This window comes from Ostrea edulis, chromosome 6 (assembly GCF_947568905.1).
Source record: "Ostrea edulis chromosome 6, xbOstEdul1.1, whole genome shotgun sequence".
Classification (NCBI taxonomy): domain Eukaryota; kingdom Metazoa; phylum Mollusca; class Bivalvia; order Ostreida; family Ostreidae; genus Ostrea; species Ostrea edulis.
Genome location: NC_079169.1, coordinates 9,504,245 through 9,527,539, shown reverse-complemented (window position 1 = coordinate 9,527,539; position 23,295 = coordinate 9,504,245). Strand labels below are relative to the sequence as shown.

At 34.0% G+C, this 23,295-nt stretch overlaps 1 protein-coding gene across 2 annotated transcripts in view; it reads right to left on the bottom strand.

The window, feature by feature from the left end:
• Positions 1 to 19,766, bottom strand: part of LOC125646473 (uncharacterized) — a 31,066-nt gene extending 11,300 nt beyond the window's left edge. For both annotated transcript variants that reach the window (XM_048872794.2, XM_048872795.2), the window contains exon 1: positions 19,692 to 19,766. In XM_048872794.2, coding sequence (XP_048728751.1) covers positions 19,692 to 19,725 — 34 coding nt within the window. In that variant the 5' untranslated portion in view covers positions 19,726 to 19,766. The remainder of the gene's footprint in view (positions 1 to 19,691) is intronic.
• Between the last annotated feature and the right edge of the window lie 3,529 nt (positions 19,767 to 23,295).

The following is a 23,295-nucleotide window of genomic DNA, read 5'->3' as shown; positions in this document are numbered from 1 at the left end:
AACTTTGTTACAAGAGGTATAAGAAGACGTGTTTTTAAAACTTCAAAAGTGCATACACTGATGAAAGCTTTACATAATATATCCAGCATCAACATTAAACGATATGACTAATTTGGACACATGCTTGAGTGAAAACCCTGGAGTTGCGAAAGTTCTTCAAATCATGATAATTTTGGCACCACCCTGAAACCAAACCCTTACCCCTACGATCATGAAAAGTTTGGTAAAGGGGTACCTACATCACGTAAAGATCCATTTAGTTTCAATTTAGTATCAATAGCATTAAAGCAAATATCATTAGATATATATAACAAGTTTGGCCCCACCCTAGAGTCACAGTCTATACCCCGGGGATCCTGAAAGTTAAAACCTTCGTAGAGGCCTTGCTGTTCTATATCACTTATATGCATTTAGTTTTTCTTAAAGATATGCAGGTGTAGAGAGGAAGATTTTTGAAAATTGGTTAATTTTTGTAAGGCCCTGGGGGTGCAGGAGTCCTAAAGTTTACAATTTATGTCCCCCTTGTCCCAAAGATGCTTCATACCAAATTTGAAGAGAATTGGAATGGTAGTTATCAAGAAGAAATTAAAAAATTCTACTGTTCACACGTTCAATAACTGACGATTTTGGTACCACCCTGATACCAAAATACCTACCCCTGGGATCATCAAATTTACAGTTTTGGTAAAGGACTACCTGCTCTTTCTAGATATCCATTTAGTTTCAATTTAGTATCAATATCACTGAAGAAAATGTTATTTCAGTATTTTACACATAAACACTATAAACTAAGTTTGGCCCTAACCCCCGGGAGCATGATTTTTAACACATTTGAATCTACACTATGTCAGGAAGCTTCATGTGAATTTGAGCTTTTCTGGCTTTAGTGGTTCGTCATTTGAACAAACTTGAACCCCCTGTACCCAGGCTTTTTGCCAAGTTTGGTTAGAATTGGCCCGGTGATTCATGAGAAGTCGAAAATATGAAAATTTTACAGACAAACGGACGAACAACGGATGATCAGTGATCAATCTTGTATATCATATAAGGAATTGGACAGGGACACCTTGATATACCAGAGATGGGGTCAGGTGCTTAGGAGGTGTAAACATCCCCTGTCAATCGGTTACACCCGCCGTGAGCCCTATATCTTGATCAGGTAAACGGAGCAATCCGCAATAAAGATCAGTGTGCATCACTTGTAAATATTAGTGATTTTAAATAGAAAAGTTTGTTTTGTGACGAAGCTTGGGAATAGTTACATGAATCTGTATCTAGCGTTCAATTTGTGAGTTGCACGATACAACTCATTGTTATTCACTCCTCTCATACGTATATGTTTCCCTAGCCATAAAGCTACAGCAGTAATCTATAACGATTTACACGTACAATAGACCTGTGTTCGATCAACATGTAGTCATACCATTTCCATCAACAGTCACACCACATCAACCATCCATCAACAGTCACACCACATCAACCATCCATCAACAGTCACACTACATCAACCATCCATCAACAGTCACACTACTTCCATCAACAGTCACACCACACCAACCATCCATCAACAGTCACACTACTTCCATCAACAGTCACACCACACCAACCATCCATCAACAGTCACACTACTTCCATCAACAGTCACACTACTTCCATCAACAGTCACACCACATCCATCAACAGTCACTCCAAACAAAATCAAAATTTCTTTTTTAGTTTGACCGGCTGTGTGATTGCCGACTCAGAAAAAATATCACTGATTTTCCCCACGCACTTTTGAATTAACATCACTTCAAAGTACAGGACAACTTTTCCCCGTGTAAGTTAACTCAGCTTCAATGATATCATTTTTGGCTATTCTATCTATTTATCTATTTCGTTTTCTTTGTGCATATCTGTCATTTGTTATAACTTTTAATGAAATTCACTCTTGAAAGGTCAGAATGATTGCTACACGACCACGTATGATATTTCATCAAAGACAAGGTCAAATTTACCACAATTGCACATAACCACGCCTGGGATCATTGTACAAATGTGTTAAAACTGAAAATGTAAGGGGGCTTATTCTCCTGTAAAAATCCAACATTGTCTGGAATTTTCACATACCAAAGTATTGGTCTTGTATTAAATGTAAACCGACTCTGATTAGCGAAGTGGACTAAGGTGTTAGACTGGTAACTTGCAGATCGAGCGTTCGAATCCCAAGAGAGTTTCAATTTTTCTCTTAAAATTTTTACAATCAAATTGCAATTTTTGCTATATGAGACAATACTTATTTCCAACATCAATGCACCTTTTACAATATCCTATATTTCTTATGGCAATGTCTGATCAATGTTTTATAACTCCTTAATTGAATGGAATACACAGGCACAGGCACATGAATTTCTGCACACTATGTACATGTAACGGTGAGTATGGTCGTTACTCAAATTTTATTGTCTCTAGTACTTCATTGTCCGCCATATAATTCATTTCCATAAAATTGTATTGTCTCTTGTAGTTCATTGTCCGCCATATAATTCATTTCCATAAAATTTTATTGTCTCTAGTACTTCATTGTCCGCCATATAATTCATTTCCATAAAATTTTATTGTCTCTAGTACTTCATTGTCCGCCATATAATTCATTTCCATAAAATTTTATTGTCTCTAGTACTTCATTGTCTGCCATATAATTCATTTCCATAAAATATTACACATAAGTTTAGGTAAAATGGGGGATTCATGATATCGGAGAAGGTGAAAAAAACAAAACAATCGAATATAGATTTTTATTTTTATTCCATTATCGTCTGCGTTCTAAGGTATCTGCGTACATTATGAGTGAGAACAAGAGACTGTACAGAGCTATATATGGAAAGAAGCCATTTGTTATCAGCATCATTGAAAGAGTATAACCGCACCAAATGATTGCCATGATGGAACGATTTGTAGAGCGGAAAATATCTCTAGGCGTCAAAGCCGTGTCGTTAGCAACATTTCTATTAGCTCTACGGTGTCCTTGGCCTCTTACACGATCTTGACCTTCAATATTTCCTACATCAAAGTCAAGGTCATCGGAATCTTCCGTGGATGCGTCAACTGTAAATTCACTGTCCGCTTCCGACTCCGCAATTGAAACAGAAGACACACTGGTTGCAACGTCTGATAAAAAGGAAGACACGTCTAGTCTCGTTGTCACGTGACTATACTCTATGGCTGATACGTGGGAGCAGTGGTCCTGTTCTTCACTCGATGAGTACTGGCAACCAACAGACCTCACTTTTAATTCAAACTTCTCTCGAACCTTAAAGCAAAATTAATTAATCGTTCTATATAGTAAATAACTTATTTCATGCAACATCAGCTCTAAGTGACATATTCACTTGAGCATAAAGCATTTCCAAACAATAACATTTATTATCAAGGTATATATAATGGACATGTGATTATAAAATGTTATCTAAAAATACTATTTGGGAAATCGGAACTTTAAAAATCTCTTCAGGAAAAGAAGTTACGAAAATTATGCTTCACTTAGACCATTCTTGTATATAAATAGCGATGGATAAATATGATTCATTTCCAATATTTAAAAAAACCATCTGCCTGATTTGAAGATTATTTTTCAGAATGTTGCAAGGGAATATCCTATTCAGACCTAGTACCAAAAAAACGTGAGTTACAGGTATCAGAAGTTTGATAGCGGAAGGCAACGCAAAACTAATTCACAATAGCGTGTTTATCCTCTAACGACCTGTGTATGTGGATATTTACTCATTTGTTAGATTTTATCAAATCACTGTAACAACAAATCGCTGTGCAATGCTATCGTAAATAATCAGATTTTATGCATCAATCTCCATTCTCCAAGCGGTTAATTTTTTTTTTTAAAAGACACAAACTGAAATTGTTTGTTAATTTTCAAGTGAATGGCAAATAAAACTTCAAATTACTCGCCCTTGATTACAGGTGGCGCACGATCCGTTAACGTCCAACTCCAAGGCGTTTCTAACCTCAAGTTTAAGAGAGCGTCGGGAGGACATGTTTAGATTAGAAAGTTGTTGAATATTTAGTAACGATGGCGGATTACGGTTCGTAGGACCTCACTGAGCTTAGAGACGAACTTAGAAAACGCATTGCAAGACCCTCTGGGCGGGAAGGAAAGCACGTTGAGAGTTTCAGCTGTAACCGAATTTTCTCTGTCACATCGATTAAATAAAGACATTCAATACACATTGAACGTTTTTCATTATAAACTACTTCGGTGGTGAAGTTTACATACTTAAACAGTAGTTTAGGTTGAATATACAATACATCATAATTCTTTATAAGTTGTTGAATTGCATATGTTTAAAACAATAAGATGCGCCCCCCCCCCCCTCTCTCTCTCTCGATCGAGGATTAAGAATATCAATTATAAATATATCCATATATATCTGAAATTCTATTATTAAGCTGTTAAAATGTGTAGTAATAGTGAATGTATATGTATAACTTCTGTTTATGAAATAAAATTCACGATAGAGAAGGCACATGTATACAGAGTACATGATATATCATACCACATTAAACAGTTTATTTGCGTGTTTTAACTTATATCACTTACGTGATGACGTCACGATAGGTAAACAGTTTGCGATTAACTTTTTTATTAGTCCATAGGGCAAGCGAGAGCATAATAATTGGCAGGTCAAATAAATTTTACTACCCCATATGCTAGCTGTACAATAATGATTCAAAATTTCGAGTTTCTACATTTTAATTCAATATTACAATTGGATTGCAAGTTTAAGACGGAAGTTCAAGCTTTCTTTCAACTTCTAAATTCACGTCTCCATCCATATACTATGATTGATATACTATGAGTTGGTTGTACTCTGCGTGAAAAGCACGACTAGTTATACACTGAATGGTTGTATCCAAATGACGTTTGTCCATGGTGTTGCAGGGAACTGATGTAGGCCTACATAATTTGACCCGTGTTTACTTTCATGTATAAGATTTATCATGTTTATATGTACCATGACAGTTCATGATATGAATGATTTAATACTAAAATACATCACTTTACAAATGTAGTACACTTTTCAATTTGAAGGTCAATTTGAATGTTCATACTTCAGATTGAAATCGAAGTTACAAGTGAATATTGAAAAACGTAATGCAATGATTTTTTAAAATAAAAACCACAATGAACAATAGGCCTATGTGTGGCTTTTATTATAAACACAACATTGTATATATGATAGTGAAATTTGTAATTTACTTCACTTGGATAAATTTATAGCTTTATGAATTTGCATTTAATTTTGATAAAAGTAGATATGATTCAAATTTTATTTCTAAAAAATTCAGAAATATCTTAATCTCTTGAGATGCATTTTTCTTCTGGTTTGCGTCAACAGTTAAAATAGGCTAGGACTGGTATTCGTTTCTTTGACGTATTGGACTGTACTTCCGTGGGTCAGTTGATAAACATGACATAACAACATAACTATGATAATGCAAACTTTGATAAGTTATGAAAATTTGACAATTTCATCTTATATTTTGATTAATTTCATACGTATTGACTATTGAAGAACCCAGACTCGTTTTCCCTGAAATCCAAACAATATTTTACAACACTTTTTGAATTATAACAAAATCAACAATGAAAGTAAAGTGTTGAAATTAATTTACAATCCAGTCATCAAAAACGAAAACAAGACCTAAGAATATTCACTGCCTTACAGTTACAGTCTGATTATAGCCACCCCTCCATTACAGTCGTGTCGTCGTACCGAGTACATGTATACAGAGTACATGATATATCATACCACATTAAACAGTTTATTTGCGTGTTTTAACTTATATCACTTACGTGATGATGTCACGATAGGTAAACAGTTTGCGATTAACTTTTTTATTAGTCCATAGGGCAAGCGAGAAATTTGGTAATTTAGGTTGTCTATGTGTATACATTGAGGTTTTTACATCCAAAAGGGCATTGCAATCAATAAAGAACTGAAAAAGTTGCAGACTTTTATCATTAGGTTTTCATAAAATTTTACAAAAATGTTAAAATAAGAGCATATTGCATAAAATATCTTAAAACAATTTCAAAACATGAATTTTTCTTTGCAAATGATGTAAGGAACAACCATCAATAATTTCAGACAATAATTTTGTATTTTTCTCAAAATATTTGATTTTTTGGGGTCATTTCCCCCTTACTTTTTGTGATGATACTAGTTCATAAAAATTTTGAATTTATATGAAATGTTAACAAAAATGAAAATAAATTATATACTTTACATGCTAGAGAAACACCTTTAAAAGAAGTACACATTTTTTTTAAATTCAAATATCAGTCTGAAAAACAAAAGGACTCTTTGTTATAACCCTGTTTTTCCTCATTTTGTTGCACTCCTGACAATAACTACATGTACATGCATCAATAGAAAGGATATACATAAAATATTTGGGGACAAGTTGTAGTTTTCAGAGAAAATTAGAGCAAATGAAATTTTCATCCAGTTTGTAGTGGATTTTTTTTTTCAATTTTTTGTTTAAAAACATTTTTTTGTTTATCAAAATTGGGAAATATTGTCAAATATAAAATAAGTTTCCTTCTACTTTGTTCAAATAAAGTTGTTTTAAAAGTTGATTTTTAAAATCAGTTTATATGAATTAAAATGCATTTTTTTTAATGTCAGATATACTGAAAACAAATGCTTATAACTTCAGACATAAGACACATGTTTCTATCAGTTCTGTTTTTATGCATGCATAAAGACAGACCCTCATTTCACCAACTTTTGTTGCACTCACTTACAACAGTGGAATTTGGAAAGGACATTTAGATGAAATTTTGGGAAGTAAAATGAAGATTTTAGAGAAAATTATCTGAGCAGATGAAGTTTTCATCAATTTTAGTGTGGAAATTTTAATGGTTTTTTTTTTTTTTTTTTTTATCAAAATTTATCTTTTAAAATTCTTGAAATACTCACTGTTTTCTTTTTCCCTTTTTTCAGTAGATAATAAAGTACTTTTTTATGCATCAAAATGCATTGTTAATGTTAGAGATATTGAAAACAAATACGAGGGTTGTTCGATACATAATGTGCATTGTACGATATCTCAAAAGCATTCGACTCAAATAGTGAAATGAATATTACATCCCTTCAAAGTATTCTCGGCGGTTTGAAATACATTTCTGAAATGCGTCACGGTATGCTGATTTAGGTAGACCTCTGAGGCACTGACTGATGGCTGAGCCAAGGGCTTGTCGGGACTTGTAAGGACGACCAGATTAAAGCTTTCTAAGTTTTTGGTCATCTGTCAATATATGTGGTATCCATCTGGTAGAAATCGCTAGTACTTACAAAATACGCTTCAAAATTAAATGCACCCGCGATAGCGATATGCCAACAGCTTTGGCAATATTGCGAATCGTGTATCTGCCATCACTTTCAATTATTTCCCTGATTTTTGAGACATTTGCCTTGCCTGTTACAGTCACAAGTCGGCCAGATTTTGCTGCATCTTTGACGGACTCTGTGCCAGTCAGAAATTTCTTTCTCCACCTACGAACTTTCTCATAAGATACCTTATCAGACTCATAAACTTCCCCCAATTCAGTAAAAATCTGCAATACCAAATGACCGAGTTTTTTGCGAACTTTTATATAAGCTGAACAGCTCTAATTTCTTCAATATTCTCAACCCGTTTCCCAACCATTTTTACAACAGTGGTCAACGACTGGCTCTATTGAAATGACTATAAGTTTAAAACTATGTAGAGCTGAAGGCTCGTGTTTATACCGTTGGAAAGGTATTGAATAGAGCTATGCAAGATTATCATCATCCACGAAATCGTACAAAGCGTTATTGCGCTGTGGTACAATACACATTACATATCGAACAGCCCTCGTATCATATGGTTCTGTTCTGTTTTTATGCATGCATAAATACATATCCTCATTTTACCTACTTTTGTTGCACTCCTGATCGTTTACATACAGAACTTACATAGATATCATGTCAGTTACTGAGATAGAAATCTATCACTAATACCTACTAATACTAAAATTCTCATGTTTCTTCAATTTTATACCCAAATTTCATATTTCTAAAAATAAAAATATAAAGGATTTTTAAAATATATCTGATATAAGGATGCAAATGGTCGTCAAAGTAGAGAAAAACTTACTTTAATCCTTATAAGATATACTTTTTGGTCAATGATGAATATTCTCAAAGAAAACATTAATTTCCACACAGTTAGACCTGGCACAAAGTAGTTTAGATAATTATCATTGTAGTTGTTATAAAGCGTCAGGGCACAACACATTAATGGGATTATAAAATGGACTAGAATATAATTCATGGTGATTTGTATCCAACATTATATTCAAGAATTCATTCACAAATGCTTATTGCATCTTTCATAAATGAAAGACAACAGGTGGAATGAAAAAGACAAAAATTTCTAACAATGTTTGTGAAATAAACATTTCATTGTGATAAGCCATTAGAAAATCATTTAAAAAATAACCCCAGTTTTTCTTTTCCACATAAACATATTTGCTAATAATTCAGAATTAATAAATTGATAATTAGAAACATGCAAAATTAATATTTTATGATGAATATTTAAACTAATAAAATGTTTTTTTAAAAGTCTTGCACTCCTGATATTGGAAAGACAGCCCCATGGGCAAAATAGAATTTTTTTCTGTCATCTTTTTTCGAAAATCATGTCTTTTACACTGCCTCTTCTTAAAAAGAACATAAAGAAAATTATTATATTGGTAGGGTAAAAATACATTTGATTGATGTCTGTCAAAAGTCAAAATGTTGCACTCCTGAACATGAGGGGTATGCCCATTAAATCAACCCCCACAAAGTTTACATGGAAACACTGCACCAGTAGTTACTTCTTTCCTTTATCTAACAGAAGTGATGTTGCTTAAAAAGGTTGTTTTTTTTTGGTAGTTAAATTGACATTATCTTCTTTTTAAACGAATTGCTCATTATTTGTGTTGCACTTCTGACATGGTACTACTTTTTTTTTTTTTTAGCTGAGATTAAAGCCATATCTTAAGCTTCAAGTGTTTCATCATTCTTAGAAATTTACAAGTATATAGATTGAATATTTTCAAACGATAGTTTTCTTTCAGTAAAAATCTTTTTGTTTTGATATACATTGTACATAAATTTGAGAGAGAAAATAAAATGTGTTTGTGAAACACAAATGCCCCTGATAATGGCCAATTCCAAAGATGGCCAGGGTCACAAGGACAAATATATTGGTACCAGTAGAAATATCTTGTCACAAGAAATGTTCATGTGCAATATGAACGCTCTAATATTTACCATTTAGAAGTTATGACGAATGTCAATTTTTTAAAAAGTAGTTCAAATGTTAAAGTCAAAATGTTTAGTACCCACGGAAAGGTTTTGTCACAAGGAATACTCATGTGAAATATCAAAGCTCTAGCACTCACTATTTAAAAGTTACCAAGGTTAAAGGTTTTTTTTAAAGTAGGTCAAACTCCAAGGTCAAGGTCACAGGGTCAAAAATGTTGGTACTCACGGAAAGGTCTTGTCACAAAAAATACTCTTGTGAAATATCAAAGCTCTAGCACTTACCGTTCAAAGGTTATTAGCAAGGTTAAAGTTTTCAAAAATTAGGTCAAACTCCAAGGTCAAAGTCACAAGGACAAGAATGTTGGTATCCAAGGAAAGGTCTTGTCACAAGGAATACTCATGTGAAATATCAAAGCTGTAGCACTTAATGTTCAAAAGTTATTAACAAGGTTAAAGTTTCCGACAGAATTACAGACAGGACAAAAACAATACCCCCCCCCCCCCCCCCATGAAATTAATCATGTCCATTACAAATATTTTTAATGAGAAAAAAATAAGCAAAATTATATATCGAGCATCATAAAGATAGCTGTTTGTCTCCGGATTTTATCGTACTTTTTTAGATTATCATTATTATTATCATTGCGTACATGTATCAGCTGACCTTGAATGTTCACACATTTATACCATACGAAAACATTTTTCTTACGTGATGTCTTTCTTTCTTCCAATGGTTGACATACTCCTGAATTGCGAAATTAACATATGCATTATGCTGCAAGATATATTTAACATGCACGGGTGACCTACACGTGGGACATGGAAACTTCAATACTGAAAGCAGGACATGCACATTGTTGTCTCGAGCAACTTGGCAGACTTTGTGCAGACATCTGAAAAAAAAAGAATCAAATGCATATATTCAACGAATGGCCATCTTAACCAGTTTTCACTTTCAGCTTCATTGATATGTATTGCAATCCCAAGACATATAAATTACATTACATTGTTATGTAAATTCGGAGTTTCCGATGCAACTTGCCCTGGGAGCTAAAACAAGCTCAACAGTCTGACTCTGTAAGAAATGTACCCGTTTATACTAGCATATAAGTAGGTTTTGGAGAGTAAGATTTTTGACTCCGAAGTCTACATCCGGCGTATACGGCCTACTGCTTTGAATCGGAATTTATTTTCTCGCCGCACGGCTTGCAAATTGTAACATTTGGCGGTATTTATAATGCGTAAATGTCGATCTAATACAATGTAATCATTGTTTGGAACCAGTGCACTAGATATCCTCTACATATACAGTGAGTATGTTTTTCTTTCTTTCATTTACCGGTAATCATAATTTTAAATAGCGGTACGTGTCATTAAACAGACAGCAGTATGCTTCGTCACTTTCTAGCGTGCGTGCCGGGGGACAATGTGTTTTCCGAAGAGGAGCTATCATTGTTCTCTAATGTAGAGTTGAACTTATTCATTAACCAACCCATCTGACACTGGAGAAGAATTTTAAAAAATTGAAAAATGGTTAGTCCTGTGGTATTGACATAGTTATGCCTATATGAAAAGTGCATCTGATATTTCATTCAACATTTTATATGGAATTATTTAAACAATTTTTGAAACTGGAATAATTCCATCACATTCATTGGACTTGGGGTATCATAATTTCATTGTACAAAAACAAAGGTGATGACTCCCACCCCTAAAAGCATAGCCCTATTAAGGTATTCAATGTATAATGACCATATTTCATATCTAATAAATGGATGGTGGAATTTTTGTATTCATGGTATCATTTTGAAGGGTTCATCAAATAAAGATAATCCACAATAGGAATTTTCAAAATTTTGTTTACTGCTTGATTTATTTCACCTAGAATTTAACATTGAAGTATATGGGAAAAGCATGTTTTATTACAATATTTTAAAAAGAAATTATATTTTCATACAAATCTCTTGGTAGAAAGTTACAAACACTTTCTCTTTGTGAAAATATGAAATAAAATTAATCATTGACCACACACATTATTAGAAAATTAGATTTTTCTTATTTTTACAAAGGGCAGACAACTCTTCCAAAAAGTCTTAAGTGCAAAAAGGTCAACTTCTCATCATTTACCATGCATGTGAATTTCATTTGCTTCACTTTCATCATTATTTAACAATAAACATTTATGTTGATCTAAATCCTTTAGAATTGTTCATTATCCTTTCATTATACATGGAATACCTTAATTAGCTGTTTGGGTAAACTATTTACTTCAAGACTTTAAGAATATGCAAACATAGTCGAGTTAATTCTGGAAAAACAATCTGGCTTTCGCAAAAAACTACACTGCACTTTCATTGATTTTGAAAAAGCAATATCTGTAATAAAATCTTATTAAACAATAGAGATGGGAAATGTTTCAAAGTTATAACAAATCTGTACAGTGGCATTAAATAAAGAGTGTCATGTGATGATCGACTTTCAGAATTGTTTTCATTCAATTTTGGAGTCAGACAGGGGGAAAACTTGTCACCTTTTCTTTTTGCTGTATATATGAATGCTGTAAGAGAATTTACGCACATTGATAATGTTAAAGGTCTTTATGTGAGAAACTAGAAAATAACTAGATGTTTACCTAAGATTATGCAAATGACACAATATTATTGACAGAAACACCAACAGAACTTCAGTATTATTGTATGTATTTCATAAATATTGTAAAACATGACACTTAAAGATCAACAGTAACAAGTCCAAAATGTTATTCTTGGTAAACCTACTTCCACCATCAATATTTTTTTTGAAATATATATTAATGAAATTCTTGAAATAGTTGATAAATTCAAATATTTTGATGTTACTTTTAGTAAAAGTGGTTCATACATGTATAGCCTAAATATCCAAGAATTAGTTGACAAAGCCAATAAAGCTATACATGGTGTCATTGGAAAATGTGGAAAACGAAACTAGTCCATTTATTGTAAACCTGATATGTTTGATAAAGTTGTGAAGCCCATTATTTTATATGGATGCGAAATGTGGAGTTTTAATCAATCACCTTTATTAGAGAGATTTTATTTAAAATTTAGCAAATATATTTTGAATCATAAACTTTCTACATCTAACTACATGATACCGTATAAGTTTTACATGGTATAGAGCGAATTAGGAAGACATCATATTGCAAATAATGTAAAAGTACGCATGGTTTCTTTTAGGACCAAATTACAAAATTCACAGTGGACAAAGATTTCTTTAAAACTTTATTATAAACAAAAATGTTCACATCTAGTATGATCAATTCAAACATACATATGTAGTTCGACTAGTTATATATATAATTCCTCGAAAGGAAGCATCAATAACTATAGGATTTTGAAACATACCGTATATATTGGAAAATATTTACTTAGACGGAAATCCATTCAATGTGTTTGACATAATTGTTTATTATAGGATTAAACATTCTTTTTGAAGAATGTATCGATGCGCAAACTCCGGACATTTACTCAGAAACTGAAAAAGTGCGAAGCACTTTTATGTTAAGTTTGTGAGTAAAATTCTTCAAAAAGAATGTTTGATTTTTATAATTCCAATTTATTCACTTTATTAACAATTTCAAAAACTTGAATAGTTTCCCTGCACTACGTTATTTGTTTTCAGGCGTGTATGAATACATCCTGTTTTATTTTTGTCCAATCAAAACATAATAAATAACATTGGAATTATCATTATTGAATATATTTTTTGTACTAATATACTCCATGTGAAGCCTCTTAGTAAAAAATAAAATGTTTCAAAAGAAAATCTTATCAAAAATTCATTCCATTTCCGACTTATAAGAGAGTCAATGTGAAATTCCTAAAATTTCTCTGAAAACAGGCCCCCGACTCACACGCGGACTCATATCCGAGTATATAGTACAGTAATTGAAACCTAAAACTGTGAAACTATATAATCTTGAAAAATTATTTCAAATTAAAATACATGTCTGTTTAATAAAATTACAAAAGAGCACATTAGGATATTGCTACTAAGAACTGAAAAATTAACTATGAATTAGGAAAGTAAATTAACAAACAATAGTAAATAAACTTAACTGATACCAGAACGTAGCTGCTGTGTTGTAACTATACAATAGGTCCATGGGCCACATTGCTCACCTGAGCCACCTTAGCCCATTTTTAAAGATTTCCCCAATATATATTCGCATGTAAAACTTTGATCTCTATTGTGGCCCCAACCTACCACCGAGGCTTTGATTTTTACAAACTTGAATCTGCACTATGTCAGGAAGCTTTCATGTTAATGTAAACTTTTTTGACCGAGTGATTCTTGAAAAGATTTTTAAAGGTTTCCCCTATATTTGTATGTAAAATTTGACCCCCATTTTGTGGCCCAATCCTACTCTTAGGGCCGTGATGTTAACAAACTTAAATTTGCACTATGTCAAGAAGCTTTCATGTAAATTTCAGCTCTTTTGTTCCATTGGTTCTTGAAAAGAAGATTTTTAAATAACCCCACCCTATTTTTGTGACCATTTCCCCTTCAAAGGAGGCATGACCCTTCATTTGAACAAACATTTACCAACGGATGCTTTTTGCCAAGTTTGGTTGAAATTGGCTCAGTGGTTCTGGAGAAGAAGTCGAAAATGTAAAAAGTTTACAAACACACGACGACGGACAACGAGTGATCAGAAAAGCTCACTTGAGATTTCAGCCCACATGAGCTAAATAGTATAAAAGAATAAATATTAGATGAAATGTTGTGATCATACCTTAAACAAAAGCTATGGCCACATTTTAGAGTGTGTGGTTTGTTGAAATATCCCCAGCAGACTCCACATTTCAGGACCTTAAGGACTTCGGAAGAAGAAAGCCTCTCCTCTTGCATTTTGTAGAAACTAAATGTATACGGTATCTAACCACGGTAACGACGCTCAGAAGTATTGTGACGTAGAGTTGTTTTGCGCATTGTGACGTCATTTGATTGTCATACATAGCGTTATGTGGAGGGGTTGACATTCTTCTCAAACTCCCGTTATTCCCAACTGTATTATATATACTCCACCAAGTACCATTCTCAACCCCAGGTTACAACGTGTTGTCCAGAGCAGGGGCGGATCCATGAATTGTGGTTAGGGGGCGCGACTTTGAGGCATGGGGTCCTGGGGACCACCTTGAGGCCCCTATAGTGGATCCAGAGCGAAACCATGGTGGGGACCCAGGCCAGAGGGCGAAGCCGCGCATCCCGGATGCTCCTGGATTTTACAGAGATTGAAATATGTCTCCTACATAATGTTTACTATTTTCTGTCATTTTTAATAAGGTGAAATTAATAAAATGACACAAATTTAAGGGTTTTTGGGGGGAAATGTACCTCCTTCCAATAACAGTAATTCAATATTCAAAAGATTTTGTCATTTATTTTCCGAGAGTGGAAAAAAAAAAGATTGCTTCTTGTATAGTCTACACTTTTCTAAACAAGAGACCACGATTTACCTTTTCTAGTATACCGGTCCCCAATAGCACGCGATTTTATAGTTTTCCCCCCAATGTTCCACTTACTAGAATATTTTTCGTAAAATAGGAAGAAACAATATCCTTTCTCAATCCTAGAAGAAAAAAATCAGTTTGCTTTCATCAACATCAATCACTGTGACGGTAATATTCAGGAGAATTACGTACGATAACGCACACATCACAACGGATTCTATCGATTTTGGAACTCAAAATGTACGTCTTTTTGCATTCTGTTTTCATTTTGAATTTAAAAACCAGTTTTTTAAGCTTCATTTTACACAAGGAATTCAATTTTGGGCTTAATTTTGCGATTTTTTTTTGCCGTTTTAACGATTTTATCGATCGTTCACGCGATTGTATATATATTATACTAAACCGCCTTCGGCGGCACTTATTTTAGCGCCATATTTTGGGGACCGGTATAGTAGAAGTGTTCCGTCCCTTCAAAACCGGAAAGTTGATATTACAGTTTCTGTTTCATCTAATATATCTTCCATTTTTATACTCCTTTACGTGTACGTGTATTTCAGTTTTATGATTTATAACACAAGTAGTTAATACTTGGAACTAGATCTAATGTTGTAATTTATTAACTCGGTTGACATGTTTTTCCAAACAGAACACCGATTTAAAAATTTGTGAATTAACTTACTCGAAATTTTGCGTAAAAATTCACTATTTCCGCCAATAATATAATAATTGTTGTCTCCAAACCCCACTTTTTTAAAAGTTCCATTTTAAATTTTAACACAAGAATGACAAGACCTTGAAAATTGTGAATTTTTGTGAGTTTAGAAATTGACATTACTCCTAATACGCTTTTTAAACTCTCAAATTTGATATCATGAATTTTTTCGTATGTCAAGTGCAAAAAGGTAATTATTTGTATCAAACTTTTTTATTGTTAGAAGACATGATTATGTATCTATTTTATGTAGACTGATTTCTGTTGCTTATATTGTGTTGACACCAACAGACAAAATCAAGTTTAATTGAATTAAATTTAAGTGCAAAAAGTTCATGTTTAGAACACTGTAGCGAAATAACAAGCATTGCTACCCCATTTCTTTCTTTTCAATTTCCTAATTCTCCTTCAACATAAAAACTAAAAATACACTTCCAAAAAAATTGACTTGTTGACCTCTCATCGATTTCAAAGATCTTATTACAAATTATGCATGCAACAGCGGCACGTTCCTATCACCTGATACTCACAAAACTATAAGATTTTGGAACTCACAGGGGAAAAAAAGTTACGAAAATAATGTATTATTTATATGGGCATTTTTTAGAATGTTGCAAGCAAATACCCTATAGTACCAAAACATGAGTTATTAGATTAAACTGATGTTTGGTAGGGAAGACCAATAAAAAGATAAACCACCCAGACAAACAAACAAAAGAAATCACAGTACTGTGTTCATTTCCTCTACCGTATCGGCGTACATTTTGTATTTGGGTATTCACTTAATTTTCTGTCATAACAACCGAACGCTATGAATTGGTACGGAATGAAAAATAGTATAAAAATTACCACAATCTATGCATCGAGCTCCAGGTACGTACATGTAGCTCCCCAACCCACTTTTGACCCCCCCCCCCTTTTTTTCCCCGGTTCATTTGTCTTGACATGTGACGTATTTGTCGCGTTATTATCACATACAAAGTTTGTTATTTTTACATGCAAAGATCGATTTATTAGCTGGTCACATTTCTTAGTTGAGGTAAATGGTATTGAAAATGCAAGGTTGAACCGATGAATTGAACAAAACCTCCCCCAATTTTCACGACTTTGGGGTTTGGGTGGAACTGATCATTTTCTTACTAACAGAGAATTTTCATATAGATATGACGGTAACTTTCTCTCCGTTTGCTCCCCACCCCTTGACTTTGAGAAATGACACTAAGTACCTGGACTCACTACACCTAATAGTACGAACTTGTCCATGTTAACGCAGAAAACGTTATCTTGTTGGACAATGAACATACTGAATATTAAAACTGCAACGGAATCGGAGATGAAATAATGTTTCCGATATCCCGTATTATGCACATAATATCCCATCCCTGCATGTCTTCTATGTACAGTGTACATTATAATTCCGTACAAACATTTTCTTGGCAGACTAAGCAGTTACATACGAAAGTACGAAAGCCTATTAGTATCATGTAAAAAAAAATATATATACATGTATATATATAACATTCCATTATCTCGTAATTACGAGAAAAGATATCGTTATTACGAGATAATTATCTCGAAATTACAAGAAAAGATATCGTAATTACGAGATCTTTTCCCGTAATAATGTCATAATTATCTCGTCGTTACGAATACTATCTATATATACTAAATATAGGTACGTTGGTCATCGGGTGGTATTTGTAAAGTCGTAGTTCGTATTCCTGCTGTTATCTGCTTTTTTTTTTTACTGATGACAACTAGACAATCAATTTCCCTAAATTCTTTTAAAAAACAGTATACATTTCCCATTAACACACCGCCTTCTTATTTTTCGCGTGTAGAACGCTGATGTAATGTAATGCATACTAAGCTAACTAGACATAACAAGTTAACAACAGCGTATCAAATAAAGACTTATTCAGACATTATTGATATTCCTCCATGTTCCAGTGCTAAATCAGACGACGCCTACCACTTCTTCTTTTTCATGTAATAAGTTTCCTGTTCCAAGACATGATTTATTTGATGCTATTTTCAAAATGAATAAATCACACACAGTGGACACACGTGTATTACTATGGGGAGACTTTCCAATATATCAATGTACAATTGTTTATAAATCAATCTGGTCGTTTTTTAGTTTACTGTCGTATCTTTATATATATATATATATATATATATATATATATATATATATATATATATATATATCCAAAATTGAAATAGAGTCTCAGTAATCGGATACTAATATTAAATAAATATGAAAAGAAAACACAGAAATCCTCCGTAAAGCTTTAGCGCTTTCATTACATCTTCAGAAGCTTTACAAATATATATATATATATATATATATATATATATATATATATATATCAACAAATCTATAAATTCTAACAAGTATATCTACTGTCAGAATTTTGATTAATACTTTATGTAAAGTAAGCTAATGATCTTTGATACCGAGGCACATGTATTTCAGGAGTGTAGGGACCCACCACGTTTTTATTAGTGTAGGGACGTTAACCGTTATCTTGTTCCCATAGGAACAACACATTACTACGTGTAATACTAGTACTGATGTTGTAAGGTTTTCCGGTTCTGATTCCTAATCCAGACATGGTTTTCAAATTAGTTCTCTTCTTAGTTCTTATTACACCGATATATTTATTTATTTATTTTTGATAAGGACTACATGAGGACTGCATAGATCAGATAACTATAGCTTATATCATAAGTTATAACATGGACATCTGTAGTCTGCACTAAATGAAGGCAAACCTTGAGTCAGATTTCCGATACAAGCAGTTGTGTGGGGTTTCATTCAAACTAAATTATCTTTAATAACTTTAAAGAATGCATACGGTTACTGTAAGCAGGCTTTCAAGTGACTTTTTGTGAAAAATAAGGGCCCTTTTTGGGGCGAAATTCTTCAGAAGTATCAACAAACCAGAACCAAACTCAAACTTAATCTGTAACTCATCAATATATCTGCATACAAAAAATAAATTCAATATCTCAAGGCGTTTAGAAAAAAAAAGTCCGGAAAACCTGGAGTTGTAGAAGGACGGACAAGGGTAAAACTGTATGTCCCGACCACTGGCGGGGGGCATAAAAAATCAATCTGTACTCATGATCTGACACCAACAGGTATATTAATATACAGTCTCTTGATAAAGACGTGGGTTGCGTCGAAAAATTGAGTTTTAAATAACCAACAGTGTCGTGGCATTTTCAGTGCTTTTAAACATGTATATATATATATATATAGCACAAACAAACAATTATAACACCCAACCTTACGTTTACCCCTAGGATCTAAACGATACATGTGATAATTAATTAATTAATATATAAAGCACTAAATAATCACAACTAGGTACTGAAAATTTTCGCCCCAGCCCGGGGTCGAACCAGCGACGTACGGCACCCACCGCCTAGCAAGATTGCCAAACCAGTGCGTAAGTCCACTCGGTCACAACGACAAGTCAAGTCGTTGTGGCCGAGTGGACTTACGCACTGGTTTGACAATCTTGCTAGGCGGTGGGTGCCGTACGTCGCTGGTTCGACCCCGGGCTGGGGCGAAAATTTTCAGTACCTAGTTGTGATTATTTAGTGCTTTATATATATATATATATATATATATATATACACACACACACACAATACAAACCGGATTACGGATTTACCATCATAGAAGATCATACATGGGTATTCAGTATTTCAATGTAACCACAAGGAAGAAAGCACTTGGTCTGTTATATATGGTACACAATTCCATGCTGATAACTACTAGGCCTAAATGTCTTCATAGAAATACATAAATCACTATCTGACAAAAAATAAGGATTAAAGAAAAATATGGGCCCCGCTTGAAAGTCTGTGTACGGGTTTTAAATCTAAGAAACAAGCCCATTAATCCGAGATTCCACTGACTCTTAACCCCGCAATTAGTTATCCCCGCACGGTCAATATGATGAATATCATAAAAAAGTTGGGTAGGCCAGGCAAGGCCAAACAGTAAAATCTTGGATTTAGGGGTAGTTCTTATGAGTTTGATGTCTTGACTGATGTATATTTCATAATTTTTCCTCTATATACTGTTCCTTTTTCAAAACTCTCAAAATAAATACTTTTAAAGTTACTTACCTATCAAAATACTAATTTTGAAGTGTGTAACCATATTTTCGGCTGTTCCCAGCTTACATTACACCGGAAATTACTACAGAATACTAAATTCAATGTATGGCCGAAGAATATGAAAATTCCGGATTTTTTATCATAATTTTTTATTTTAATATGTTTTACGGTGTGACCGTGTTTGAGGGCGAAGCAAAAAAGTTTTGGCATTAGTATCGATCCAAAACAGGACAAAAACAACCCGAAGTTAGCACGCGGACAGAGCTGTATCAAATCATCCTAATTTTGGACATTTGATCCGCCTATATATTGAACGCGGGAAATATAACGCAAATTTATGTAAACAGTACATTGTGACGTCCTATTCAGCGTCGTTATTTAGCAAATTCACAAACATAGCGTTTGAACCACAACAAAAAACATGGCGTTAATCGTGGAGTGATTATATATGATTAAGAAAATAAGATTCACATGCTTTTACGGATTTTATGTGTAACATCTCAGAACGACGTGAACTAGGGTAGACGAGATTCAAAATGGAGGAATACATGTCCACGAGCTAATATTCGAATCGACGCCATTGGTACCAAACTTTTCAAGTTCCATAGGTATGGTTTAATTTTTCATTATTTTCCTATATTTTCCTTTTAAACATGTATATACGTGTTACCTATAGGGAGAGCTCCGCTCTCACGGCCCTTCGGGCCGTGAGAGGGCTTCGCCCTCTAATACATTACATGCAGTTCGATCCTTGTTGATAGCTGGAGGACAAAATGTTATAACAGGCGAATTGTTACTTTACTAAGTGTACCTGGAAAAGTCTCTTGCGATATTGTACTCAACACAAATCATATACTGATTGTAAAAAGCGCTCTTGAACAATGCCTGGTATGGAACAGAAAGCTGCATCTAAAATTTGAAGCATTTGCTAGCTTACGCAGAGAAAACCTCTGGAAAATCATGCAAGATTATGGATATCCACAGAAAAACTTCAACTGCAATGTAATATGTTTTACGGCATGACCGTGTTTGAGGGCGAAGCAAAAAAATTTTGGCATTAGTATCTATATCCAAAACAGAACAAAAACAACCCGAAGTTAGCAGGATTTGATCCGCCTATATATTGAACGCGGGAAATATTACGCAACTGATGTAAACAGTACATTGTGACGTCATATTCAGCGTCGTATTATAGCAAATTTACAAACATAGCGTCTGAACCACAACAACAAACATGGCGTTAATGGTGGAGTGATTATATATGATTAAGAAAATAAGATTTACATGCTTTTACGAATTTTTGTAACATCTCAGAACGACGTGAACTAGGGTAGATGAGATTCAAAATGGAGAAATACATGTCCACGCGATAGTATTCGATCGACACCATTAGTACCAAAATTTTCAAGTTCCATAGGTATGGTTTAATTTTTCATTGTTTTCCTATATTTTCCTTTTAAACATGTATATACGTGTTACCTATAGGGAGAGCTCCGCTCTCACGGCCCTTCGGGCCGTGAGAGGGCTTCGCCCTCTAATACCTAACAACAAATTAAAAGACTGGTTTAACAAAATTTCCATATTGGCGTGCACCAGGGCTGTAGGGCCTATGTATTCCATGTTGTTTCTGGTTACTATTGTGGTATGAGAGGCATATAAGATGGAGTTTGGTCTTTATATGTTGCAGGTAGAAAGGGCATGAGGATTTTCAAAGAATTATTGCATTACCCTTTATGAGCCATGGTCCCACCATAGTCCCATAACCCCTGACTATAAATTTCACATTTCAGATTGAGATTTCTATGTTCATCATTATTATGTGCGAGTGTGGAGAATATTTTTAAAAGATTTCATAAGATTTTTACCCATCCCCTCAACCCCCAGATGTTCAGTGACTATGACCTTCCCTAATAGACGTTCCATGCCAGATTTGGTGAAGAATGCTTATCATTATCAATGTTTTTCCCACACCATTTATTAGTTTACAGTAACAAGTAAATTTAATTCAAAATGAGAGCGAAATGCAAAGCTGGAGGCAAAATATTTTTACTACGCTGAACAATTTTTTTATATACATTGTATAGGCCTATATATAAGATTTTATGTTTTAGCATACATTGTTTAATCCCTTTGCTAAAGGAGACGGTTGGCCGATAAAAATTAGCCAAGTGGATCTTAAAACACAGCTAACATTCCACACCGTCCATCACACCTCATGATTGACAACACAATAAGTTCAACGGGCCTTTGGCTCAGGTTAGCTAAAATGAGAAGTCGTTATTTGGTCCACTACATTGCAGTTAAAAGTACAACTAGCCCTAAGGGCCGTGGAATCTAATTTTCCAAGTTTGGTACATACCTTTCTGCTGTTCCTGTGTACGCATTTTATCTTTATACATCAGTATCAGCAAAATTAAAGAAAAAGTCTTCTAAATGATCAAGACATATAACCACTGTATGGTCATTTGGACCCACCCTGCAATTAAATTGACTTACTAGACTTAATCCTCTGGGTTCTCTGGGGAACATAGGACCGCAACCACACTCCTCTAACGTACACGGTTCTGGGCGATCCTCTTTAGCTCAGTCCATGCCATTCCAGCAGCCTTCACTTCTTTGTTTACGCTTCTGCGCCAGGTCTGTCTGGGTCTTCCTACTTTTCTTTTGCCCTGCGGGTTCCATTCAAGGGCTTGTCTGGTGACGTTTGACAAGAACTTTCGAAAAGTGTGGCCAATACAGCTCTAGAAGTGGAGCTGAACTGACCCTGCAAATATGATCATGAAATCCACAGTTTTGGTGCCACCCTCATACCAAAACCCCTGCTACTGGGATAATAAAATTCACAGTTTTGGCCCCACCCTCATACCAAAACCCCTACTACTGGGGTAATGAAATTCAGTTTGTATGTAAAACTTTGCTCCCCATATTGTGGCCCCACCCTACTCCCTGGAATCATGATTTGTACTCTATATGTCAGTAAGCGTTCATGTAGAACTTTGCTGGCCCAATGGTTCTTGAGAAGACGAATTTCGAAGATTTTACCCATATACATGTATATGTATATTCAAATATAAAGTTGTGTTTCCAAACTGGACACTCAACAGTCAATCTACTTGTTGACATATATAATACTATTATATCCACTCTTGACAAATGCAAAGATGTAAAATTCATCTTTTGTGACATATCTAAGGCATTTGATAAAGTCTTTTATATAAGATACAAAATGACGGGGGCGTCGGCAAAGGGGCGGCCAATAATTTTGCAAAAAAAAACCTCAAAAACCCACCAAAAAAACCCCAGAAAATAAAAATAAACAAATAAAACCAAAATACAAAATTAAAAAGTATACCGGCGATCTGTAGAGTGTCAAAGTATAATTGTTAATACAGACGCAAAATGTACATGTCTCAGTGTATATGTCTGTACACCTGTACCTAGTGAGTGTAAACAATAAACGGGGCTTCCTTGCTGTAAGTGCGGGTTTCCTACAACTTGTTCATTGTCTAATTCATTGGATGATCGATGTTTGAAAGCTTTAATGATTCTAGGTTGTAAGTCATTAAAACATTATCGACAAATATTACAAATTTATGGGCATATGAATTAAAGG